Source organism: Drosophila ficusphila, unplaced genomic scaffold, assembly GCF_018152265.1.
Source record: "Drosophila ficusphila isolate 14025-0441.05 unplaced genomic scaffold, ASM1815226v1 contig_106, whole genome shotgun sequence".
NCBI classification, from domain to species: Eukaryota; Metazoa; Arthropoda; class Insecta; order Diptera; family Drosophilidae; genus Drosophila; species Drosophila ficusphila.
The window spans coordinates 10,772,755-10,798,452 of NW_025063993.1; the positions used below are offsets into that span (position 1 = coordinate 10,772,755).

The window sequence follows — 25,698 nt, forward strand, 5'->3', positions numbered from 1 at the left end:
GTGTGCGCGAGTGGGAGGCAAAAAAGCCACCTACGATTGACGTTTATTGCTGTTTTATTTTTCTTTACTCTTTTCTGTTGCTGACGCTTCAAAACGACGCCATGTGAATTGAGTGACGCCAAAGGAAAATAAAATAGAGAGGGGGAGAAACACTGGGGGATGGAGGAAAACAAGGAGAGCAACCGGAGAGCAATAATAATAATAATCATCTGCCGCAATCGAAATGTATTTCGCGTGTTTCTCTGTTTGTTTGTTTGTTTGTGTGTTGCCGTTGTTTTGGCTTTTCTCACACAGATACACCCTCACACACACAGACTCGCCAAAGAGATGGCGAAAATTTGTTGTTGCACTGCATGCGATGAATGCGGCCTTGAAGCTTTATTAAATTCATCACCCAATTGCATGTGTGCGTGAGAATGAGAGAAAGAGAGAGGGAGAAAATATTACAATCGATCTTAAATGTAACACTTATTTTTAAAGCTGTTTATTGGGCGTTGATGATTAATCAAATCCTAGCGAAGTTAGATATTTCTTAGCATTTAAATTCCCATTCAGGGTTTGTTGAAAAATGCGACTGATTTTAAATTCTAACATATACTTTTTCCTTTCCCTCAACTTCAACAAAAAAAAGGTTGTAAACTAAAATAGTTGAAAAATTAGCTTTTTTTGAAATTAGCTTTAACTACAATATCCAACAATTTGGTATCCAACTATAAGGAACCTAAACATTTTGCTTAGGAAATAATTATTTTGTAGCATTTGAAGGAAAATAACTTACCCGCAACTCTCAGCAATTCGGCATCGACCAGATCCTTGAGATCAGGCTCCTCGCCGTACCAAAAGATCCACAGCTCCTTGGCGGCGGCCAACGAAAGGGGCGGGTGGACCTTGGTCGAGGTGGCGATCTCAAAGGTTAAGGCATTGGGTTCGGCGTTGTCCGTCTTCGTGGATTGGACCCTCCTCCACACGCATAGCATGTCCGCCCGGATGCATCGCGAATAGGAGCGCAGGATCGGGTCCGTTAAAGGATCGCTCGGTGCGTTCGGTCGCTCCCCATTAACAAACTTCCGCCATTTTATTCCACATAAATCAGTCTGAAAACAGGAAAGCAATAACGAATTAGTCATTAATACACATTTAAACAGGTAATGGTATCCAGACTTAATGCCAAATAGTTTCTGCGATACACTTAACTGATAACTAATACCGAAGCATATTTATCTTTAGACTAGCGCCTACCATTTGTTTACTCCGTCGTCACGAAAGTTCTATATCTACACAATATTTTTATACGTGACGTACGAGAAACAACAAAGTCTGAGTCTGAATTCCAGATTTGTTATTGCAGCTGTTAGGGAAGAGATCTTGAAAAACCAAACTAAAACAGCCATACGAATTCGACCTAATTTTCAAAATATAATTCTTTTTGAAAAAGCTTTGTTTCACGGAGTATCACAAAGAAAAGCAGAAAAGAAAATATGTATAAAAGTTTACAATAATTCTTAACAACTTCTTTTTAATTATTAATTAATTTTCAACTTAAAAAACAAAGTCGAAAATAGTTTTTAACTCATTGGATTACATTATTAAATAGTGTTTATCCGTTTAAACTTATAGCTATGACTTTGGCTGGATAACTTATTTTGCAAATTATATTATAGATTTTGTGAATAAATATGATAATTACTTTTGCTTTCAAGGTATGGTATGGTGACTAAGCTAAGCATTAACATAAGTTATTGTTTCATTCCCCAGAGGGTTTCCATCTATGCAAAAACGATAATCATCTTGAATTGTTGCCCACTAATTTACCAGTGTTGCGAAATCTACGGAATCGCAGGCACAGACACATGTAAAAATACATTCCTCACTGCACTTGGCAGCAGCAACAACAATAAAACAACTACAAAAGCATAAAAACGACCAAAGCGAAGCTCGAAAATCTTCCGCTACCTCGCAACTCAAAACAAAAGCACGAAAAAACGCCAGAGTGGAAGGAGGGGCGAAGAAGGAGCGGAAGAGGAGCTGCAGCAGAGACAAGAAAAACTTGGGGGCACCGAAGAAGAAAAAAAGCGAAAATACGAGAGAAGCACGGAGAAAAAGAAGAATGAGTGACTGACTAACTGGGCTCGTTGGCTTTTTAGCTTTTTTAGCCGTTTGGGGTCGTCATTGGCGGCTTCCGCTGCAGAGTTGCGTTGGCTTTATACAACAGTCCCCAATCACCCAAAAGTTCCAGAAAAACTTGAATATTCCACAAACAGCAAGATACTTCCATCAAAAATAGCCATGAATTGTATGGTAAAATGGAAATCTACGCACCAATACTATTAAATGTAAATGAGAGATTTGATAATATGTACTTAACTAACTTCATAAAATATGCTTTTATTTAATCTGAAATTTAGAGCAGCACCAAAACCGCAAGCTGATAAAAAAAACCCTGGAGTAAATGTATTATTACAGAAAACCACTTACACAAAAACAATTTTTAATAACTAAGGTTTATATCCCTTAAAATATTTTTTGCTTAAAAGCAGATAATGTCAATACAGGAGTGTTGAGTTCAGTATATTGAGGATTATAACAAAAGCTTAGCAACTTTGTTGTCACGTATAAGATATCTTGGCTTGGGAAAACTCTTAGAAAATTTATAGAGATTTTAAGATGGCAATATTTGTGAAAAATGAAAACAAGTTGCTGGTGTGGCAAGTGGCGAGTGAGAAGGCAAACAATCAATGGGGCAAAGCGAGATGGGGCCAAAATAAATAACTGCACCTTACCCACACAAGCGAGCGGGCGCACGCACGCATACAATCACACCCAAAGGTATTCCCCCAAACCGGCCATTCTCCCCAAATTCCCAAGCCCTCTCTTTCCTCCACCATCTTCTTGACGACAAAATGTTCCACATTCTTCCGCTGATGCCTCTTCGGGTTTATGCCATTTTGGTGTGTGTTTTCATTTTCGCTCTCATTTCGTCTCGCTACTTTTTCTTCGTTTCGGTCTTCGATTTGGCTTTTATTTTTGGGCGAGCTATCTCGTAGGTTGATTTTTTCTATCTTTTATCTGCCCACTGGCTATCTCTCTCCCTCTCGCTTTTTGCAATCCTTCAACGAGAGACAGGGGGGAAGAAGGAGAGAGCGTAGTTCCCACTCTTTTGCTGTTATCATTCCGACATGCTTTGCGCTTGTGTTTGTATTTGTTCACGCGCGCGTGCCTCTCAAGTTCAAACTGTTCTCTTGTTCGCCGTCTTGCTCTGTCGCCTTGCTCTCTCTCTCGCTCAGAGAAAGTTTGGCGCGTTTGTTATTGTTTCGTTATTTCGTTGGCGTCGGCCTCTCCTCCGCCTCTTCTTCGTCTTCGTCTATAGCTGCTCCAAACTCACTAAGAGAGTTGTAAGTACAAAGTGGGAAGGCGGGAGAGAGGGATAGAAAGAGCGGGAGAAGTGGAGCACGTTGACTTGTACGCATTGTCGTCGTCATCGCCTCTGCTTTTTTGACTATTTCTTTCGGCTTTTCCGTTTTTCGGCATCTGTATTGTCTGTCGTTTCCCTGTCCCCTCTTCCTGACGCAAGATTCATTAAAGAAATATGCCAAAGAGAACAGACAATAGCAACAATAACTAGCGGGGCCAGCTAACTAGTCGTACTCCCCAAGCTTTTAGTCTTCAGTCGCGGGTTTTGAGTCTTCAGTCTCGACTTTTGAGACTCGGGAAGAAGGAGAACCTGTTATGGGCCACAAAGTCACCGAGCCGCAGTCTGAAAACAAAACCCACAAAGTCGCAAAGCAACAGCCGCCAGGTTGCCACAAAGACACCCGCTTTTACTGCTACAGTGAACACCCGGAAATTAAAGCTTCCAGTTACTCAATTTTCAAATCCCAATAATGAACGCTATCTGATGTGAAACCTTTGAGTTTCAAAATAACTTTTGCACGACCCCAAATAGAATCATCCTTTTACTCGAGTGCTTATTATTCCAAATATAGGTTCTATGAAAAATTACAAATTAATGTTTTTATATTGTACACTTTTAAAATGAAGTTTTAAAAATAAATAAAAATTTCAAAACTTTTAAGTCCTTATTTGACCTACATAAAATGTTTTTTCTATATTAAGGGTTTATTTTTAAGTTTTCCGTTATTATCAATTTTATAGTTAATTAATCTTTATTCCTTTTAAGCATCTTCAGCGATAACGATAAACAGCTGTCGCCGACCGGCGGCGTCTTCCTCTGCCAATCGATAAGAGAGAGTGGGATGGAGAGAGATCCCATGATCAGTGGTTTAATTTTGTTTCTGTGTGGGTGACACACCCCCGCAAGTGACCCCAAAGCCCTCTTCAGACCCCCTGAGTCCTCACTGACCTAGATCTTCCTAGCAAAAAAAAAAACCCCTAGCGAAATAAAAACAAATGCAAACAGCAAAAAAAAAAAAAAAAAACACTTACCAAGGCATAAAAGTTTGTGTGGCAATCCTCCAAACTTGCGCCGTTTGTCTGATGATTTTGATGCGTCATAGTTCTTGGCTTGTTTTCTTCGCACAGCAGCACCTCATTTTCTCAACGTTGTTGTGTATAGTGTATTGCTATTATTGTTATTTATCCGGTCGTTGTTTTTATTTGTTGTTGACTTGTATATTCTCTAGTATTTTGCACATTTGCTTGCTTAATTTTTCTTCTTTTTTGGATCTTTATTTTTTATTATTGATTCTGCTGCACGCACACACACACACAGATATAGGCACGAAACACACGCGAGAGAGCGAGAGAGACGACACACGGATACACAAATATTGAAAACTCTCTTTCGTCTCGTTTCTTTGCTTTCGATATTTTGTTGTTGAATTTTGTTTGTAATTTGCTATTTGATGTTTAGTTATTTGGTTTTGATTTGATTTATTTATTTGTATTTCTTATTATTTGCTCTCTTAAGAGAGTATTTATATGTAAACGTTGCTTTGGCAATGAAACACACATACTGTAGAACTATGCATGTTGCTGTTGTTGGTTAGAGCTGGAATATAAAAGCAATTAGACTTTCCCGCACTTGATTTCATTCGAATTTGGAAAATATCGCATTCTTGTATTTATTTCTTAATTTTCTTATTGTTTTCCTCACTGCTTATTTGTTGCTACACTCACATACTCACACTTATAAACAACAATTACAAGGGTTCGTTCATTCATGCAAAAGAGAGCCAAAGTCTCCGAGAGAGAGACTCAGAAATTGACTTTTTTCATCCGAAGGCAGCGAGTATACGCACAGGCACATACACACACACATTCACTTCTAGAAACACACAAACGACGATGAAAGTCGTTGGATTTTTCGTTAATCGTTGATGTAGACAAAAAATAAAATAGACAAGAGTTTTTCGGCTGTATAATTCAGATTAACACACAACAAAATTTCAGGTTTTTTAAAAATAAATATTTTTCAAAATTCAATAATGAAGATGAGTAATGAGGAAACACCACACACACTCGCACGACAGCACACACACGAAAAACTAAGAGTCAGCGGTTGATCCTCAAACATAACAGTACTTTTAAATATTTATATTTAATCTATTACTCAGGCTTGTACTTCTTGCGTTGTATTTTGTGTTTTTTGCGCACGAATGACGAGTCAGAAATTTTCGAACCGACTGCGAACGCTGGCCGCCACACACAATGGAAATTTTGCTCGCCTAGCTTTGAATCAGCCGTATATATGGTATATAGCAAGTGTGTTTGTAGTTGTAGCAGCGGCGAGTAGCGAGAGAGCGAGCGGCCGAATAGCGGCTTTTGCTCTTTTTGCAGAGAGAGAGGGAGAAAACAAGTTTTACCAGCTAACTGCATTTGCATTTGTGTGCGTTAGTGGCGGCGTCTGTTTATCTCGCTTACGCTCTCTCGCTCTTTGTGCATCTCTTGGGGATGCAACCTTTTAAAGCGAGCGAGCGACAGAGAGAGCAACATACAGATCGATTAAGGGAAAAAAATCAGAAACTAAAACGAAACTCGAAAGAAATCCAAAATTCCATAATTTATGCACTATACAACACTGCACAGACACACACGCATACAATGTGCGAAACGTGATACATAGACAGACAGCATTCCTCTCACACACTCATACACCTACATAGCAAGCAACCACTTTCGTAGTTTTCTTTTTCGCCCCGTTTCCTCTGTTTCTGGGCAGTAATGTGTGTGTACACATCAGATTTTCAGATTTTGACTTTCAGACACTCGAAATAGCCGAAAAACAAATGCCACCGATAACTTAAATCGCACAGTTGTTGCATATTCCTCTTTCCCACTCTCTTTTCCTTTTGTCCCCTTCTTCCTCACGCACACACACACAGCGCCGGGGCAGCGACCGCTAGCGTAATTAAAAACTATTAAACATTTCCGTTGCAGTGTTTAAACACGGCTTAAATGCCATTTAATCATTTTGCGCCACAACTATTCGTCATTCAACGGCACTTGGCATTATTATTTATATTTAATTCGTTGCAGCTCTTCTTTCACACACACACTTGAACGCACACCCTCTCACTTCTCGGGCATTCGCTTCTGCATTTGCATTTTTCGATCTTTTTTACGTTTTAAACATTATTTTCGGTGTTCTAAGCGTTTGCCGATCTAGTTTTCACTAGTTTTTACATTTTGTGCCACTTTCTCTTTCGCATTCGCATACGGAAAATCTGCGATCGATTTTTTTAACAATTCGCAACAAATATCAGGGAAACTTGCCGTCGGCGGTAGAGGTGGCAGCCCATCGATGGCGCTATCGATAGATTGAGGTCAGAATCGATGTTGGGGTGTCAAGAACACAGCGGCACAAGTTAAATTTTATTAAAATCAAAAGTAAATAAGAAAATAACTAACAATCTCTTTATTTTAAAAGTAAAAAATATTTTTGGGCATATTATCGGCTCTTTATTAATACACATATCATACATAACATACTGCCAACACTAAACTATCGATATATATTAATGGTTAAAAAAAAGGAACTTGAAAAGGTGAACAGAAAATAGCAAATAAGAACTAAGCACCTAATCCAAATCAGTTGCAAAGGGATAAAAAGCCGTTGAAAATAAATTAAATTACTTTCAAAACCACAAAAAATTTTTTTCAATTCATGACATTGGCTTTAAATATTAATGGTTAAAAAAAAGGGCATTGAAAAGGTAAACAGAATATAGCAAATAAGAATTTAATTTAAATGATTAATTTCTGCTAAATGCATTTTTTTTTTGATTTTTACATTGAAATTATATTGTCCTTTATTATGTGATATCTCTAGAACACTCTTTTACCCATTTTCCATCACCAAGTGTGACCATACTACTGCGCTCATGGCCAAAAAGTGTGCCGCAAAACGGCACTGCCGTGCGAAAAACCTGTTTTCCCGCTCAAGACCGCCGCACCACTCCCTGCACCGTCTTCCCCCACCACCCCAAATTCCATGACACTGCGTGGGGCAATAAAAACAAACAAAACGCTTGGCGGCCACCTGAGCGAAGCGACCAACTGTAAAAGTGGGCCGCCCGAAGCGAAGAAGAAGAGGCAATCGACGTCGGCAGCGACGCGGGCAGCGGCGGACCCCGAAGATTTCACTTTTCGACGAGCAATTCGACAGAGCGGAGCTAAAGACGCGATTTTCTCATCCAGCAATTGTAAATAATTGTGGTTTTTTAGGCAAAACAATAGAGAAGATAGACAACCATGTACCGCGCCAGTGGGTTAAGGATTATGCAACAGTTGCGTCGAAGGATTTCCGCAGAGGTCCACGAATTCCAAAACCCTCAAGTTGCGCCTGCGCTGCAAACTTTCACTTTCCAACGACAACAACAGCAACGCTGGACGGCAACGTCGACGGTCAGTGGAAAGCATTCCACTGCACAGGTGACGAGCCCGCCCCCCAGGCACGACTGGAACAGGGCGGTCAGCGAGGCAGAGAGGATCGTCGGCTATCCCACATCCTTTTTGAGCCTGCGTTGGCTGCTCAGCGACGAGATCGCCAATGTGGCGCTGCACCTGCGCAAACTGGTGGGCAGTGCCCATCCGCTGATGAAAACAGCCAAGTAAGTACTTGTTTGGCATAAAATACAATCAGTTGATTTATCATAAATCCTGTTTTAGACACCTGCTCTACAATGGCAAGAACACAATGCAAGCTTGGGGATTGATAGTGCTTTTGGTGTCCAAGGCCGCAGGACATGCTCCCAGTGTTCCTGATGTGGAGCAGGATAAGAGTGCAGGAGTGCTTCACTCGCAGAGAGCTCTGGCTGAGGTCACCGAAATGATCAGGATTTCACATCTCGTCCACAATGTAAGTTTAAAGTTTGTTAAAAGATACGATCAAAAATGACGCATAGGTTACGAAAAGCAAACATTCGGAAGTTATGTCTGAAATTAGTGGCTGTCTATGCAAATTAGACTCACACCTTATAGACTAAGCGAACGACTATAACTTTCCACATACATATTTATTTGGCGAAACAAAAAAAATTGTAAAAAGGTTGTTTCTCGAATATTTCAGATGAAAACTTCAACTGTTGCCTTTTGCATTTGTTACATTCTTATCTTTTTTTTTTAGAGTGTTGTCAACCTGCAGTCGAGCACCCAGGCTGGACAGGATGTGGCCACCTACGACGACATGTCCTTTGGCAACAAGATCGGTCTCCTGACCGGCGACTACCTTTTGGGCCATTCCAGTGCGGAGCTCGCTAATCTGCGCAACCAGGAAGTGGTGGAGCTGATCTCGTCGGCTGTGCGCGATTTCTCGGAGTCGGAATTCATTGGAGAGCGAGATGAGCAGAATAATCCACTGCCCTACAAGCCGGGAACCTTCCAGCGACCATCCCTTAGCGTCGGAGTGGATTTCAACGAGCACGACGTGATGACCCCCATGCCAATTGCTCAGGTTCTGGGAAATCCTGAGGAGGAATGGGAGTGCCGTAACATTCTGAATGCCGGTAGTCTCCTGGGCAAGTCCTGTCAAGCTTCGTTGAAGTTGGCCGGCCAGAGTGAGGAATTGCAGCGACATGCGTACCGCTTTGGCAAACACTTGGCCCTAGCCTGGCAGGCCTGCTTGGATGCCGAGCCCTTCCAGTGCCCACAACTCCCTCTGGATACTACATTTAGCCTCGTAAGTGCTCCAGTTTTGTTCCATTTGGAGCACGACCCTGGCATGTACGCCCAGCTGGAGGCGGGCAAGCAATCCGTCGATAACATCGACTACGACAAGATTCACAAGGCAATCCTGGCCGGTCCTGCGTTGATTAAAACTAAGGAACTACAGAGGAAGCACACGGCTGCCGCTTTGGCTGTTCTGCAACATTTCCCGGCCACGGATGCTCGACAGGCTCTGGAGAACATCATTCTGGCCATGCAGGATCTCTGATCCCAAGTTATCGCTGCTGATTTTTATCACGGGTTCAGGGCATAGTTTAGTCGTATTTATTCCATTGGGTCATTTGTCATTTAAAGCAAACATTGTTGACTAATCTTAGATGGCGTTTTTGAACTGCTGAGTTTGGTTAATTTACCTTTTATTTGGTGCAAGTGCAAAAATAATCGTTTCAAAATGTTTTTGTAGTCCTAGCACTAGTCCATAGATTTTATACTGAAATGATTTGTATTTAAACAAATACATGACAAATAAAATCATTTTAAATATTTATTTATTTTTTTACTGAGACTACTTCATTCCTTTTCAAAATTTCACTTCAGAAATCAAAGCTCAAGTGAGAAGTAATTAGTTTAATTCAAGTAATATCTGAACCTAATATAACAAAGCCATAAGTTAACTAAATAAGTAAGGTACATTAATGTATTAATTGAATCTACCATGCGGAACGTCTTTTTTAGTTGTTCAAGTCCTTTACCGACTGGTAATCTTGATCAGAATCAGTTGCTTGCAGCGATCATACTCGAAATACTGAGGAAAATCCAAAGGCAGATGCTCCAGATTCCAGGGCTTATTTATGGTCTGCCGGATCAGGTACTCGTACATGGGAGCCACCGAATCGCAATCCTCCAAGGTGAACACATATCGCTTCTCCAGCGCCACGTAAATGGTTTTGGGTCTGCCAGTTTGTCTTCCGCGATTTAGTAGATTATCCACCACGGAGATGAAGGCGTCGGTGAGGGTATCAGAATAGATGACATCGGCAGCCAAGATTATATCGCTGTTGTCTATGGCCTCCACCAGCTCCTGAGATTGCTCTTCCTTGGGGGCGAGAAAGTCAAATTCCAGAACAGAGATTTTTCCAGTTAAGAGTTTGGAATTCCTTTGGACGTTCCCGCGGATTAGCTTCAGAATGCAGCCCAGATCCACATCCGTGCAGTAGATCCTTCCGGGATTGTGAATACCCGCTGCTATGCTGGTCAGGCCAACACCAGCTCCCAATTCCATTAGGGTTTTCCCGGAGAACTCATCCTTCTTCGAAAATAAATAATCCGCCAGGAGAAGGGCACCTCGCCACACTTGCAAACCAACCAAGCGCAGTTCCGTGGCCTCGGAATGTTCCAATTCGATCACGCCACGTCGAGGCCTCGGCACCTCAAGGTCACCATCCTTGTCCTCCTTAATCCCCGTCAGCTTCTCCTCCGGATAGATGAAACGGAATTTGGACACCACTTTTCCATCATCGCGGGATGTTTGGTAGTTGGTTTCGCCGTAGATCTCCGACGTGACCGTGAACATGATCGGGTTATGTATGCATCGGGCCAAGAGCATATAGAATATATATGCTTCATGTTGTGGTCGACCGAGACATTTCCCCGGGCGTCGTGGGCGATTAAAAATCGGAATCGCCAATCGGTTTAGGGTAAATTGATTTTGCCTTTTGTCTTTGCACAGTGGTTCAGATCGGTGGGTCAAAAAGGGTTTGCATTAGTTTTAAATATTAACATATTAATGATAATAACATATTTGCAAGTGAACAAAAGTAATTAATTGTTTCGAAACCTTTCAAAATAACAATTGGTAAGCAATCAGAATCAGATACAATTTTAATGATAAGATAAAGAGATCTCAAAGTATTATTCGACTTATTGAATTCAAACGCATTTTAAGAATTGTTTGTTCTATGTTTTTTTATAAGTCAATTTTTGTTTTAGGAGTTTTGATCTCTCTTATTGGTTTAAAAAATATTGGTAAGCAAATGCAAAATTAACTGATATTTAATCGAACCAAAGATTTAATTTTATTGGTAAGATTGAGAAAATTATAATTTTTCTTGACTTATTATGTTCAAACGCTTTTTTATTGACATTTACTTGGTATTATTTTTTTTATCACAGTTTGTTCTCTGCTTTAATAACAATGTCCTATTGAAAATGTTCTAACAAAATGAATTTCAAAGCCCACTGTATCAACCAGCTGTTGCAGTGTTGGCTAGCAGCAACTTAAAAACTTTAACAACACTGACGGTTTAGGCGTGCACCGAGACGAAGGAAGATTTCATTCGAATTAAAAATAATTATGGACGACGAGGACGATCCTGTGGTGGAGGAGGTGAGTTTGGGTGTGGCAACACTAGTTCCAGCAATAAAACCCCCGACAATCCCCACCAGATACCCGTGTTCCTCTCGAAAAACCTGCAGGACAGCTTGTACTTGTTTCAATACCCCACGAAAACGGAGCTCCCGAACCACGATGATTCCGTGATAGTGAATTGCTGTGTGAAACCGATTTCGCAGGAGGTGAAAGTGGACTTTGGGCTGGACATAGAGTCCGCCCACTTTGATCGCTTTAAGGGCGAACAGTTTGCAGTGGCCGCCGATGGAAAGAATACCTATGGAGCGGCCCCGCAAAAAGGTCAGGAGCGACCGACCTACAAACGTGGCATCATGGACAAACAGGCCTTCACGAGCACCCGTTCCCTAACGGATGTTGCCAAGTACATAGTTGGCATCTACACGGATCGGGAGGTCCATTTATCGCCTCTCACCTCGATTGTGCAAATGCGTCCTGCTCTTAGCCATTTCGACAAGGATGACAAGCGCAAAAAAGCGGAACAGAAGGCCCAAACGGAGGACATGGACGATGATGAGGTGCTGCAACAGGTCACGGTGAAGTTTGCCCGCGGTAACACCAAAAACAGCGGCAAGGAGCAGCGGGCGGGCACCTATGATGGATTTGTCCAGCGGATTGCCGATGAACCTTGGTGCGAGGCCTACTGGCACTCGAGGGGCACGCCCACCGCCGAGCTGGAGCGCCAGAAACTCTTTGCCACCAGCCATCAGGGCAATCAGGCTCTGGCCCTCGGCGCTGGCGACTATCTCCGCAAGCTTTTGCCGTACGACGAGCATGTCCAGCCGGTGGTCAGCTCTTCGGCTGCTGCCGCTGCCGCTCAAGTGCTTCCTGTCTACAACAAGGCCATGCTGAAGACTATGCCGCTGGTGGAACAGCTCACGGTGCTCCTCAGGGACGCCAGGATGCTCTCCTTCAACGATCTGATTGGAATACTAGCAGAGCACGTGGATCCGCATGTGGCGGCAGACAAGGTGCTGGCTTTGTTGCCACAGGTGGGCATCCTGCTGCACGGCAACTGGGTGCCGCGTTCCGAGGTCGTCTTTCCCGAGAAAATGCTCTCCCATGCCAACGGAGTGCCCGCAGATCAGATGATCCGCGCCAGGGATTATATAGTAAGTCAACTTGAATCAAGTTATTGTAATTAAAATTATTAATAATTTCATTCCCCAGCTCTTCCGCTTCTCCCGCACGCCCTATTTGTTCCGCGCTCAGGTGATGGTCGCCACCCAGTTGCCACCTGCGGAAACACTGGATGTTTTGAGGACTGTGGCGCGGGTGAACACCACAAAACGCTGGGAACTGCTGCTGCCGCCGGACAAGGAGTTCGAACAGAAATATCCGGAACTGGTCAGCCGACAGGAGTTCCACTGGACCGCCTCCGAGCAGCACTACAACGAAATGGACTGGGCCAGGGAAACGAAGCGAGTGCGCAAACGATCCACGCGAAAGAGCGAATCCCAGTCGTTGTCCTCATCCATGCCGCCGCCTGCAATGAATACTTCAGCCACAGGTTTCGTGGACGCGTAGCATCGGATGATGACCGCCGACTGGCGGAGGAACGGGAGCACAAGTCTAATATACCTAGCCACTAATAAAAAGACCAACAATTTTACTTTGTTACAAGCAATGATTTTGTGATTAGATCTGTTATTTCAGCTGGCAGTTTATCCCTGTTCGATTTAGTCACCTTATAGAGAACCGATTCGGATGATTTTCTCAACTGCTCCACAAGTGGCAAGTTTGATTTTTCGGGTATGGTGACCACCAAGGGAGTTTTCTTCTTGAGAAGATTATTCATGGCAGACTCGAAACGCTTGCTGAATAGCTCCATTTTGCCCACTTCGTCGATGATCAGGAGTTCTGAGCGGGAATCCTTGACATCCAACAGTGGCAATGTTAGATCCTCGAAATCCTGGACAAATACCGAATACTTGCCCACTTTTGGGCGTCGCAGGTTATCCGCAGGATTCTCGCGTGCCAGGATTCCTCGTTTTCCCGCCAAGGTGACCACATCGAATCCAATCCGTTGGTTAGTTCCCTGACCTCGAACTTCTTCTGTGAAGAATCCCTGCAGGATGCGCTCTTTTTCCTGTAGATTCGAACATATCTTGCGCACCAGCGTTGTTTTGCCCACACCTAAAAAGTGAATTATCAATTAAACAATAATAGAATATTGGGATTGGTTAATTGGCAGGATACCTGGTGGTCCTGTAATTAAAATCATCGTCGAATTCGCACTTTCCATACCGGCTAATTAAAATCAGGAATTTATGGAATCTTTTACCAACGAACTGGATCAACCAGGAATGGACTATACGAAGTGAGCTAAGTTCTTTAGTTTCTTGCTAGGATGTCATTAAACCTTTTTAAAAAATATTATAAATAGAAAACAAAATTATTGACTCATCGATGTTCCGCTAAGGAGATCTTAAAATTTTGTACATAAATAGTTTTAGACATTTACAAGTAAAAAAATTATGTTTGTTGGAATAAATCACTCGGTTTGTTTTGAATTTTTTAAACTTCCGCTCCTTAAATTCAAAAATTAAAAATTATCGGTACTATCGATTGCGACACCGATTTTTTTGCATCCCTACCATCTGGTCACATTTTTGCTGCGTTCGGGTACAGTCCGTTAACGTTGGGATAGCTCTCTCCGGCTCTCAGCTCTCTCGAATTGTTGGTTTAACCGTTTGGTAAAACGGTGCCCAGCTTGTAACCGTTTGAAATAACGTTTCCGTCTGTTTACAAGTTTAGAAAAACGTTGTCCAATGCAATGACAAAAATGGGTTCAGATTCAATCCGTTAAGTTCGGACGGCTCTTTCACTTATTGTGATATGATAGGCCATTTTAAACCCCATGTACAACATAAGGGTTAAACAACACATTCTACAGCTGTATCTCTCGCACTTATTGGAAATCACCCTTTCACTGTGCGTATGGGAACGGACTGAGGAATCCGACGAGACCTTTATTTTTTTCACCATGCTCCCAGCCAAATTTTGTGTGGCTTTCAATTCCCCATTCGTTGGTCACACTCACAAAAACGGTGCAAGTCGTCGTGTGCGTCGCGTTTTTAGTCGCGCGTGAATTGAAAATCGAAAATCCGAAACCGCCATACCCCAAAGCCAATTGTTGCTCCCCATTTTTCGGTTGGGGCCGCGAAACGCTAGCGAAGAGCATCCAAGGGCACTACGTACGCGTTAGGTTCTCGGGCTCCCCAGTAAGCTGCACTTTCTGGTTCTTTATTGCGAGAATTCAAGTTGCCCTGCCTGTTTGCTCGGTTTCCCCCGCGCTTTATCGCCCTCTCCGCCACCTCCCCTCATTCGCGCGAGTGCGTGTGCGTGGCTGGCCATAATGTTTTGGCCATAACAAATAAAGAAAAAGTGCAAGCGATCCTCTGAAAAGTTATAAACAAAGAAAATGTCCGAGGCGGATCTGAAGAATCTGAATCTGTCGCAGAATCCGGATGGCGATCAGGAGCTGCTGCTCCACCAGACCACACAGTCCCTGCTGATGGCCAGCTCCATGATGTTCGTGGAAAACCCCGGTGGGGGCGTGCCCCAGCCAGGACAACCCGTTTCCCTGCCCCTCTCGATCGCCCTGCCCCACCACCATGCGATCCCCTACAACGTGGACGAGCTGCTCCGGGAGAACAGTGCCCTGCACGCCAAGATCAAGGAGCTGAGCGTGGAGCGGGATCGCCTGCTGTGCGAGGTCTCCAACTTGCGCCTCGAGCTGGACATGTCGGAGCTCAAGAGGTTGCCCATCGATCTCGACGATAAGTAAGTTTCTATCCATAATTTGTATATTGTTAAAAACAAACTGCGGGTTGTTTTTGTGTACCTAGAAGTTGCATTCCTATTCTTATTAGGCATTAAAAAATATATTTCCCATAAGAAAATAAATAGAATACATATTATAATCATTCAATTTTAATTATTCAAATTTATATATATACCCGCAGAAATCTATATTTATACAGATGATATGAGTTTTTATTTCTTTAGCTCTTCTTATCAGGGCGGCATTGGGCTTTCAAGTTTCATGTCAAGGCTTTATAGATTTATTTATGGATATTTATTTATATCAATTTGAAATTTATGAACTCTTGTGCATATTGTTATAAATGGTTTTGTATATAAACACACATACATACATGTGTATGTGCTTCATATTTTAACTCAACATATAAATGGGAAATGTAGGTTTCTGATAAGAAAATACACACTTTCAATGAGAAAGAAGGTTTAAAGAGATGCAGTTAAAGAAAAATCTAACCATTATTAAACATTTTTTTTAAAGATAATTTTTATCGAAGCATTCTGCGAGTGTAAAGATGTCATTAAAGGCACCAAAAAGCCTGTGAATTTTTTATTGGGATCGCCATTTTCGGGTGCATTTCCCTAACCCCCGACCCCAATATTTTCGCGCCGGGAGTGTTGCTGTTGACTCAACTTCTGGTTGAGTCACATTTGCGTCCCCTTGTCCTTGCCACCTTGGCAGCTGCAGGCCAACAAGTCCGTCTTACTGGTTTTTGCAACCCCTTTTTGCACTCCTTACTACCTGTGGGCTAATCGACACAGTCGTGGTCGCAATATTGGGCACACAACGCCAGATAGGAATTTCCGCACATAAAAAACTCATTCTTATCTGGGCCAGAACATTAGATAGTGCTGTACTTTTCATTTGCCAAATCGAATGAGTCACTTCTGCTGGAATTACAGTTGCTCTCCGCTTATCGATCGGTTAGAATTCTCTGTTTGTTTTAGCTCTATCGCTCTGTTTTCCCTTGCTGATAACTATTAGTGCCACTTTGGGCGATAGATAAGGACGGTCTCACGGAAATTCAATGTTAAGACCAAGTTTCGATCACTTACTAGGTTCTTTTGGGGGAGATTAACCCGGCAAATGCATAGGTAAATAAGCAAAGACATATTAATAACGATACGCCAGGCATTTGCCATTGACAGCCGAATATAAAGGTGGAAATATCTCAATATTCGTACCTGACTTTGTTTTGCTTGCGGTCATGCCCCACCGCAGACAATCTGAAAAAAATATATGTATATATATAGTATATATGTATACCCAAAGTGGGCGCAAATAAAGCGCAGTTATCTTTAACCGTTTTCTTCATTTTGGGGGCTTCTTGGCCTTTAAGGTCTGCTAGAAGAATCGTGGGCTCTTCCAATTATTCACTTTGCGTTTTCTGTTTATTTTATCTTTTTCGTTTTTGCACGCTGCGAAGGTGAGCCAAAACATTCAAACATAAAACACCAAAAATAACATGAAGTTCATAGGGGTAATCAGCGAAGACCTAAATACTCTCTTTCAAATTTAAAGCAAGTTCATTTAAAGTTCATCCACATATTTATTTGCATCAAATAATATATTTAATTTTTTAATATTTACTTTCTGATATTGGCTTCGAAGTTCTGTGTAAACTCAATTAAAACGTTATTAATGAGCATTTACGATTTCATTGAAATTATTGATGCGCACTATGAGATTGTTGTTTTCAAAACATTTATTTCTAGAACGTATAAGAGTCATAACACTCTGCTGGAATTTTTAGATTTAAACAATAAATCAGTTAGTAAACACTCGAATAAAGCCGGAAATTGCAGAAGTATTATTCCATAACCATATTAATCTTTCAATTATCATTACCTAAACAATGAAAACTACACAGTGCTAAATTGATAGCACAAAAAATTGATAAAAAAAACCTGATGTTAGCAGGGCACTTTAATTGTTTTTCCAAGTAGTTCTTGCAGATGAGATACATTTTTCCACGAGAACTATAATTTTTACCTTTTAATTAGCATAGCTAAATGTACGGTGCAAATGTTTACCATACATTAGATTTACTTTAGATAGTTTTTACACGATAAGCCGCACGCACCGAGTTGGTAATATCTTTCATCATGGGAAAGAGTATGTCACGATGAGACATAAAACTCATGATCAAAGATGTTGTTGAAAATGTGCGGGCAGCTTTCTGAGTTATGGTTGTTGTTTTTCTCTGGGTAACTTCTGCATTTGGTCACTCCACACAGACTCTCTCACAATTAAAAATACACCAGAAAAAATGAGGTGTTTAAAACGTATTTAAACCAAATGAATCTAATAATTAAACTGAACTGAAGAATAAAAAATATAATAATAATTCTTTTATAATATAGAACCAAAAATTAATTATGATCTTATAAAATCTGGAATAATTCCTACTGTTTAGCCACAGTGTCGTTGTTTGGCTTGCCCGCAGAGTTCAGCTCATTAGCCAGTTATCATCATCTAATAAAGCAGACACACGCACCCGGAAAATGGGGAAAGGGGGGGATGGAAAACACTTGCCCATTTGAAAAGTGTTTTTGCTGTTGGCCTGGGTCTCTTTGTGATAATTAAGCGAGTGTAGTGGAGAGTCTATTAATTTCGTACGCCCCTCTTTAAAATGGTCATGGCTGGGGTTTTCCAGGGGGTCACAAGGGGCGGGGGATGGGATAACGTTTTCCGACTACTTAATGAGTGTGTACTGTATTCTGTGACTTTAGTAGGTGAAGTACATAGCTCTCTGCCCTTCTTACACTGCTCTTTCATTTCATTTGCATGCAACATTTGGACTGAAGATTGCGGTTGCCTCATAACGAAAGGGGCGTAGATGAAGGGGGTTGGGCAGTTTGGAGTTTTGTGGTCAAAATAAAGGCTAGCGTGCTGCGAATATCTTTGAGGTTTGAGAGCAAACTTTTGTTTTAATTAAAAGATATGGGCATGCATGTTGGGGGATGGATGATCTAAGTGCAGCCGGCAGATGGGAAAAACTTTTTATAGGGGGCGGAGTTGAAAACGAGATAGTAATTGCAATAATAACATGCTGATTTGTGTGTGATTCTTGGTTTCTTTTAGGTCTTTTTTTTGTGGGTTTTATAAGACCAATTGCGGCTTCTTATCACTTATCCATATGGTTTCTTAATGGTTGCTTATTAATATTTATGAGTTTATGTTTTTATTTGATGTAATATATTTGTGGTTTTGTAAGATTTACTGAGGCCTCTTTTTATTACTTTGGGATACAGATCGTTATATGATTTTTCTTCTTTACAACTTAGAGTAAGGGCTTAATTATAATATTTTCTTATGCTTTTTTTTTCGAATTTGCTTAATAAACATAATATCCCCTAGTTGTGTCAATTATTATGACAAAGTACTTATCCATCACCAGTAATTTCTCTCAATTATTTCAGTTGAGGAAGCGTTTCGATACCACAATTTTCCCTCCCAAAGTTCTCTATTGCAAATTAACACAATTAAGTTGATCGCTTTTCTGGGTTGTTCCAGTGATCCGAACACATCTGGGTTTGGGCAACCATGTGTCGGTGCTTCCAGACTAGACCATTTATTATGCATGCAATAAACAAAAATGAAATTTTCAGTTTTCAATCGAATCCGAGTGAGATCATCGCTCGCTGGGCAGCCGAAGAATAATAATTAAACTCATTTATATGAAATGTTTAATAAACAATGTCATTGCCAAACTGACTTTCATTCGTTCCTACTGTCGAACTGTCAAGTCACACGAAAAAAAGCGAAAAAAGCTTGCGAAAAGTTCCAGTTGGCTTAAAGTCTTTGGGGGATTAGTTTCCAAACGAACAATGTAATCAATTAGAGGGCGTCCCGCTTTGGATTTAGTCTTTTGCATATGTTATGCCGTTTTTTTCTGTATTTTTATTTGTACCCAACTCGTGCAGCTCGTTACGCAGATACAATGATTGATGAGACATGCGTTCCATGTTGGTTGTCCCTGCCCCAAAGTGACAACTTCCGAGTCGCTTTTCCCCATTCAGAGAGGTTCAGCGGAACTTGCTACCAAATACAAATGCCAAGTCGAGATCTCATTGCTCCAGTGGCTTGTCAATCGTGTTTGGCATTGACAGCAGCAGCAGAGCAGCCCAGCACGCTTTACATGGCCATAAGTCCCGGTCTTGGCCATCTTCTGGCAATTTTTGCTCGGTTCTGACGGCTGCGCATGCGCCCCAAAAATGGCCATCGTGTGCTAGAGATTCGAGCCAACAACTATAATGGCCAAAAACTGTGGGATTTGCTTTTGTCGCTAACTAAAGGAAGTTGCGCTGATGATGGTCTGAAAATAACGATCAGCTATTTGGATCGTGTCTATAGGAAGAGCACCAATTCTTGGGAGGGTTCTACATGGTTGATTTCGGTGGGAGAAATACGGGATTTTGGAAAATATTTTCTGGGAAGCGATTGCTTGGGAAATATCTTGTTGTTTTATTACTTTGGTATTTAATTTTGTCAAATTTTGGTTACACCCTTCTCTTCACTAATTGCAAGTTTTTATGTTTTTTGAAATAAACTAAAATGGTGATTGATGTTTGCAGCTGTTTTTGTAAATTATATAGCCTATGACTAATTTCAACAGTAAAGCTAAATTTAGTTTTTTTTAACTTCAAATTGGTAATGGGGTTTCTGTTTCTTATCGCTGCAAAAAATAAAAAGTCCCATTAAGAACAAGCTTGAATACTATTGAAGGCCACTTAAAAATCGAACAGTTTTCCTTAAAAGGAAATACCCATAAAAAATAATTTATGCAGAAAAGAGTTTGTAATATGACACTTATTCATGAATATTATTATAATCCTATTAATATAGTTAAAAAGCAATGAATAACAAATGATTTTTGCCAATTTTTTAAAAAAAACTAATGTCTAAATTTGTATATGACTTTTTAAAAGTCTATTACGTTTATAGTTTTTGATGCTTTCATAGTTTCAGGTTCAGCTAGTAATAACAAAATGCATTTCTAACTCGAATGTAATTATTTAATATCAAATTCAATTCTTTGTCACACCAGAAATAAACGAAATAAACCATTAGAGGCTTTTACTGTGCAATCATTTTATAGTTTCCACCCCAATAAACTTTCATCACCATCAACTGAGCCCTTGAGGCCTTTGTCTTATCTACGAGAATGGAACGGTCGAATGGGTGGTCGCCCTATGACAAAGTCTTTCAAAATGTCTGGGACGACATCTTTCATCTGTTTATCTTGACTCCACTCCACTTATCTGTGCTCTGGTTTAGTGCTTTGACTCACTTATCTCATGAATGCATAGGAATTTCGCCTGCCAACCGACTGACAACTTCCGGTTGTGGCTGCATCCCCAGAACGGCAACCCCATCCATCCACCCACTTTGGAGGTCGCCAAACGTGCCCTCTTTCAATCAATTAACACTGTCTGAAGTCGTAAAGAAATCAGCGAAATAAGGGAAAAAAAATGAGGGGAATATTTTCTAGAAGAAAGCACAACAAAATGCAATAAGTTTAGGGACCCCACCCACAATTTTTGACATATTAATGTTGTTAAATTAAAAAACCATCTAGAAAAACCTGAAAAATTATTCTTCATTCTCTGGGCGTGAGTGTGTATGGTATTTTGTGTACATTGACCCAAATTTTCGGGGGGATCCCTCCTCTGTCTTTCGGCTATTTTTCAGCGCCATGGTTGAGTTGAGTACTTGGGCCCCCTTCGTGGGCACGCCCCAAATGCGAGTGCCAAGAAAATGCGATGTTGCTTAATTTCCTCTGATTTTCCTCCCATTTCCCTCTTTCCCGTTTGTTTGAGTGCAGCGCCCTGTCTTCCTCTTCCTCTTCTATTTCCTTGGGCTTAATATTCAAATTTTTATTTGTTGCTTTTTTCGAAAATTAAAAGCTCAGAAAATTCAACAGCTGTGGGCTGCGTGTGTGCGTTGCACAGTGCTGTCAAAATTCGGAGATTGGAAAATGTAATAAAAAAGAAGCATCGAAAATAAGACAGACTACAAGTTTGCTTAGCAAAAATATTTGCAATTATTCTAAGAGTATTTTTAACGAATTTTTCAATGGAACTAATTTGTATTTTTGTTTAAAAATAACATTTATTTTAACAATGATTAATCTCCTAAAATATTTAGACAGTCAGCACTGTTGTGCTGCATTTATTTGTGTAGGCAGGCGCCTGCAGAACCCACAGCCAAAAAACCATCAAAAATTTGTATTGCGATTTATATGAATTTTTGTGCGTTTTCTTGTGCGTTTTTTTCCGAGCTCACTTTTGTCTTGCTCATCAGTCATCCGAATACCAATGGCCTCCAGTCCCTCCGACCGTCCGAAGCAATATAGCGGCTATATATTGACCTTAAGTCTGTCTGATCGGTCGCCAACGTCAATGGACGCAGTTGCGCAGACGCCAGAGATTGGCGCTGCTTTTGTTTTTTGTCATTACTTTTATTTTATTTTATTTCCATCGGTGACCCAATGGAGCGTCGCAGCGGCGCCGTTGAACGCACTCGGCCAAACGCCCACCATATATAATAATTTCGTGTTTTTAAATGCTGTTTATGTTGATTTCATTCATCGACCAGCAAAAAAAGCGTAGTAGAGCGCCAAAAACGTAAAACGAAAATGAAAACGAGTCTAAAATGAGAGACGCATGCAAATTGAATATATATTTTTGGAGTAAGCTGACCACAGGAGAGTAGAAGCTGCTGTTTCTGTCAACTGGTTAATGCACTGGGGAAAATTAATTATAAGAAGATCAAATGTTAGTTACAAAAGTTGCAATATTAGATATTTCCTTTTTTAACTTTGGTTTGGTCGAAATGCAATTACAGTAGAATCCTGTTTTAACGACTCCGCTTATAGTGTCCTTCCGGGTATTGCGACGAAAACTCGATGGCTTGATTGGTCCCCAGACACACTTATACACTTATATCCTTTTGCTTAGTGCGTCTTCCGGGTATAACGACGAAAACTCGTCGGTCCCTTGAAAGTCGCTATAAGCGGATTCTACTGTAAATAGTTATTATTATCTAATAATTATTATATTGTGATTATTCCATTTATTTCTCATATTTTCCTCTGTGTACAGCTTACAAGCAGCAGTCGGTGTTGAGCTGGTTAGCAACTAACCAACCAGAAGATAGCCATTTATATGTGCCACTAATCGATTGTCAGCAGCCTCGTCATGGCTCGCGATCGCCATTGCTTGAAGGGGGGAGAAGAGGGGGGTGGGGGAGCTGGAGGGGCAGGTGTGTGGTTGACTGACAACTAGTTACCTGTTGCCCAATACCCTGAAATGGCCAAGAAGCTTTGAGGCTTTGTTAAACGCCTCAAAAAGATCTTATTACTCAGGCTTATAAGATAAAATCGTGACGAAACAAAAATAGCTCAGATTACGCTCTAGTCATAAATGATTTGTTTTCGAAATTGATCAGAAATCAAATATTTTAAAATGATGTAATAACATACTATTTATGATAGAGTTAATGATGTTAAAATAATTTGTTGGGTAGGTGGAACAGACAGTTAAAATTTCTTCAAAAATGTTTAAATAATTTAATCATAATTTGAGTTTGGTTGGAAAATATGTGGGTTAAGAGTAAAGAGTATGGCCTAGCCAGCTCATTTTTCCAGCTTCACCTGCGTATTGATTACCGACTGGCGTTTTACGTCTGTTACTGTTTTTAATAAGTTGCTCTCGTATTCGATTTCTGTTTAGTGTTAAACGCTGGAGAGTTGCATTAGCGGATTGCATTACCCATTTGAGACCGGGCGACTGGCAATCATCATCGTCTCTATATATCGATGGTCATTATTATCCTCCACTTTGGCCGTGGGAAGGCAAACAAATGTGCGATATATATATTGGCTGCCAGGTTTCTCCTACACCTGAAGCAATATCTATATGTATATAAAATGGGTGGGGGATCCGTCAGGTGAAAATTGAGTTACCGTTAATTGCCATGGTGTCTACGACCCGTAAGGCAGAAAAACATATATGGGATCCACCCACCCCCTTAATTGCCACACTTAATTAACACCCACCCCAACCATTACGAATTGCAGAATTGATTTTTTGGGGCTTGGGGAATTATCACTACCTCCCCTCCCCTTTTTCTATCCGATGTTTCAATAATTTCAAGTTGGAATTACAAATTCGTGTTTAGCGCATTAACATGCAGCGCAGAGCACAGAATTGGAAACAAAAACAGTGGGAAACTGCGGGAAAACTAAGCCAGCAAGCGCCCCCACACACACTCGTGAGGCTGAATTTTCCTTCTCATGGCCGTCGAGAGCTCTAAAAATAGAGTTTAACAAACTGAAAAAGTATTCCACCACATACAAAGACACGCACACGCTGACAAAGACACACACACACACAGAAATGATTGGTGGGGGCATGGCGGGGAAATTCTCTGGTCCCATTTTCACATTTCAAATTTACACACACATTGTACATCTCTTGCCTCTCATTTACAAACTCTCGTTCTCATCTCGCATTCGGATGCATCCTCCAAACCTCCGCCCTGCAATCCGCATCCGCAATTCGCATCCGCAATCCGCCATTCGCCATCCGCAATCCGCCATCCGCAATGCAATGTGAGGCTATGCCAAAGGGAGAAAATCTCAACACAGTTTTTTTTTCCGCGTTTGTCCCTACGTCATCGTCCTGTGCAGTCAACATCCTCATACCTTATCCTTAGGCTTTGTCCTGCGATTCGTCGCAATTCTTTAACATCATTAATCAGGGGTGTAGTGAAGGGGGGAGCCTCTTGGTATTAAAAGGGTATAATAGATTAGAGACTGGATCACAAAAGTGCACATTGATGTGTAGTTGATCTGTATTAAAAAACAAGAGTTGATTTTATAAGATCGCTCATAGAACAAGAATGGCAAATAGTCCCAAAAAAGTAATCTAAACCCCCCTTGATCAAAAAACCTGACTGAGCCTCTGGGAAGAAGCAACCCTGGGGAGCAAAGGGAGTTTTTTCACCGAGTGACTGACGAGCGAGTTCGCTGGCATGCATTCTTTGTCCTCGAGGAGAATGAGGGGGTGCCTGAAGGGGCTGAAGACTGGGCGTCTGGGGGAGTAGGAGTCTGGATAGGGTGGCGTCCTGAATGTTGCAAGCTCCACGGAGGATGCCAGCGCCTGCCACTTGGGCACTTGTGTAACAGCATTTCTGTTTGTTTTTGTTCATCTTCTAAGGCTAAGCACCCGCGTTCCCTTTATTCCATGTCAAGATCTCTGCTGGGGTATACTAATTTGGGAACTCAGTTTGTAAGCCAATCAGAAAAAATGGTTTCTGAAGTAATCTAAACTCTATGATCTTTATAACCTATTGATACTTCTGGTTCATTAAAATATATATCATAATTAATCTTATTTAAGAATAAATTGACAGTGTGCTCTCTTAATAAATGAAATCAAGACAAACTTCCTGCTTAAGCTGGAAATGAATTAGCTGAATCATGCTCGTTTCCGTGTCCTTATCAAGGGATCAACCCTGTGAAATATTCTCATTATATCCCTCACGACGTCGTTTTTTCTTTGAAATTTAAAACCAGTGTGAATCAAAGAACTGTGTTTGATTGCATGAAATGCACTTCGTGTTTGACTTGAAGATTTTTACACATGAATGGAATTTTATTGATTGAGAAGTTTGTTTAATAATTTACGCTTCAGAAAGATTAGTACCTTATCTGAAGAAGATTATTTTTTATATTTTTCCATTTGTATTTTCAACCAATCTCCCTTCCATGAGTTAGGGTATCCCCAAATTCATTAACTTGATGTTCATTAATTTTTTGCTCGCTGACTTTTTGTGTTACCATGCGCCACCCCAATGTTCTGCATCGTGTTCTTCGTCATGTACTCCCGGCTCTTCCCCCTCCCCCTTCCCCTTTTCCCTTACCCCCAAAAACAAGTCTCCATTTCTCTCCTCCAGTTCATCTGCATGATGTGTCGTGGGTACATGAAGTGCTCTTTAGCGTTTGCTGACATTTTCTCTTCTTTTTTTTGCAACCGAAATGAAACAACGAAATGAGGGGAAAATATATAGAATGATGTAGTGTGGTGCACATGTTGAATATATAAATATTCAGATCGGACGGTCACTGCTCCAATTCTTCTAAAATTTTTCTATGCATATTAATAAGTTGGTTTTAGATATTTCGCCGGTGGGCTGGGTGGCATGTGAACTTGTATTTTCCGGTGCATTCTGGATTCTTTTATTTATAAATTTATTGAGGCGTTAAACTTACAGATAAATAAGATCTGCTTGGATTATTAAAATGTGAATTTAGGTAGCCGTGAATTTAATTATT

General features: G+C 40.9%; 6 protein-coding genes across 11 annotated transcripts in view; 3 read left to right on the plus strand and 3 right to left on the minus strand.

Moving 5' to 3' along the window:
* Window positions 1–6,751, minus strand: part of LOC108093082 (mediator of RNA polymerase II transcription subunit 13) — a 25,831-nt gene extending 19,080 nt beyond the window's left edge. Inside the window, exons 1-3 of one of the 6 annotated variants that reach the window (XM_017193004.1) lie at window positions 6,643–6,751; window positions 4,444–5,008; window positions 779–1,094 (exon numbers count right to left, since the gene is read on the minus strand). In XM_017193004.1, the coding sequence (XP_017048493.1) occupies window positions 779–1,094; window positions 4,444–4,512 (385 nt within the window). In that variant the 5' untranslated portion in view covers window positions 4,513–5,008; window positions 6,643–6,751. Of the gene's footprint in view, window positions 1–778; window positions 1,095–4,443; window positions 5,009–5,144; window positions 5,529–5,569; window positions 6,092–6,581 lie in introns of those variants that run through there. The other 5 variants (XM_017193006.1, XM_017193007.1, XM_017193005.1 and 2 more) reach the window with 5 other exon arrangements.
* Window positions 6,752–7,344: 593 nt separating this feature from the next.
* LOC108093211 (all trans-polyprenyl-diphosphate synthase PDSS2) lies at window positions 7,345–9,668 on the plus strand. The gene is made up of 3 exons (XM_017193173.2): window positions 7,345–8,069; window positions 8,128–8,317; window positions 8,585–9,668. Exons 1-3 carry the CDS (start codon window positions 7,711–7,713, stop codon window positions 9,389–9,391), a joined length of 1,356 nt encoding a protein of 451 aa, XP_017048662.1. The 5' UTR covers window positions 7,345–7,710; the 3' UTR covers window positions 9,392–9,668.
* A 62-nt stretch (window positions 9,669–9,730) lies between these two features.
* LOC108093212 (methyltransferase-like protein 22) lies at window positions 9,731–10,790 on the minus strand. The gene has a single exon (XM_017193175.1). It carries the CDS (start codon window positions 10,727–10,729, stop codon window positions 9,872–9,874), a length of 858 nt encoding a protein of 285 aa, XP_017048664.1. The 5' UTR covers window positions 10,730–10,790; the 3' UTR covers window positions 9,731–9,871.
* Window positions 10,791–11,413: 623 nt separating this feature from the next.
* Window positions 11,414–13,150, plus strand: LOC108093257 (DNA-directed RNA polymerase III subunit RPC5). Its single transcript, XM_017193233.2, has 3 exons — window positions 11,414–11,509; window positions 11,569–12,642; window positions 12,701–13,150. The coding sequence occupies exons 1-3, from the start codon at window positions 11,477–11,479 to the stop codon at window positions 13,055–13,057; spliced, it is 1,464 nt and encodes a 487-aa protein (XP_017048722.1). The 5' UTR covers window positions 11,414–11,476; the 3' UTR covers window positions 13,058–13,150.
* On the minus strand, window positions 13,138–14,241 carry LOC108093258 (nucleoside-triphosphatase THEP1). Its single transcript, XM_017193234.1, has 3 exons — window positions 14,128–14,241; window positions 13,730–13,892; window positions 13,138–13,666 (listed from the first exon to the last, which is right to left on the minus strand). Exons 2-3 carry the CDS (start codon window positions 13,773–13,775, stop codon window positions 13,140–13,142), a joined length of 573 nt encoding a protein of 190 aa, XP_017048723.1. The 5' UTR covers window positions 13,776–13,892; window positions 14,128–14,241; the 3' UTR covers window positions 13,138–13,139.
* Window positions 14,242–14,560: 319 nt separating this feature from the next.
* LOC108093061 (IQ motif and SEC7 domain-containing protein 1) overlaps window positions 14,561–25,698 on the plus strand; it is a 41,053-nt gene continuing 29,915 nt past the window's right edge. The window contains exon 1 of the mRNA XM_017192967.1: window positions 14,561–15,316. Coding sequence (XP_017048456.1) covers window positions 14,955–15,316 — 362 coding nt within the window. The 5' untranslated portion in view covers window positions 14,561–14,954. The remainder of the gene's footprint in view (window positions 15,317–25,698) is intronic.

Bases quoted from the DNA above. Each gene is read 5' to 3' on its own strand.
- LOC108093212 (XM_017193175.1), bottom strand. From the start codon at position 10,729: ATGCTCTTGGCCCGATGCATACATAACCCGATCATGTTCACGGTCACG.
- LOC108093258 (XM_017193234.1), bottom strand. From the start codon at position 13,775: ATGGAAAGTGCGAATTCGACGATGATTTTAATTACAGGACCACCAG. The intron at 13,667-13,729 runs GTATCCTGCCAA...TTCACTTTTTAG, and splicing joins TTTAATTACAGGACCACCAG to GTGTGGGCAAAACAACGCTG.
- LOC108093257 (XM_017193233.2), top strand. From the start codon at position 11,477: ATGGACGACGAGGACGATCCTGTGGTGGAGGAG. The intron at 11,510-11,568 runs GTGAGTTTGGGT...AATCCCCACCAG, and splicing joins ACGATCCTGTGGTGGAGGAG to ATACCCGTGTTCCTCTCGAA. The intron at 12,643-12,700 runs GTAAGTCAACTT...TTCATTCCCCAG, and splicing joins TCCGCGCCAGGGATTATATA to CTCTTCCGCTTCTCCCGCAC.
- LOC108093211 (XM_017193173.2), top strand. From the start codon at position 7,711: ATGTACCGCGCCAGTGGGTTAAGGATTATGCAACAGTTGCGTCGAAGG. The intron at 8,070-8,127 runs GTAAGTACTTGT...ATCCTGTTTTAG, and splicing joins CCGCTGATGAAAACAGCCAA to ACACCTGCTCTACAATGGCA. The intron at 8,318-8,584 runs GTAAGTTTAAAG...TTTTTTTTTTAG, and splicing joins TTTCACATCTCGTCCACAAT to AGTGTTGTCAACCTGCAGTC.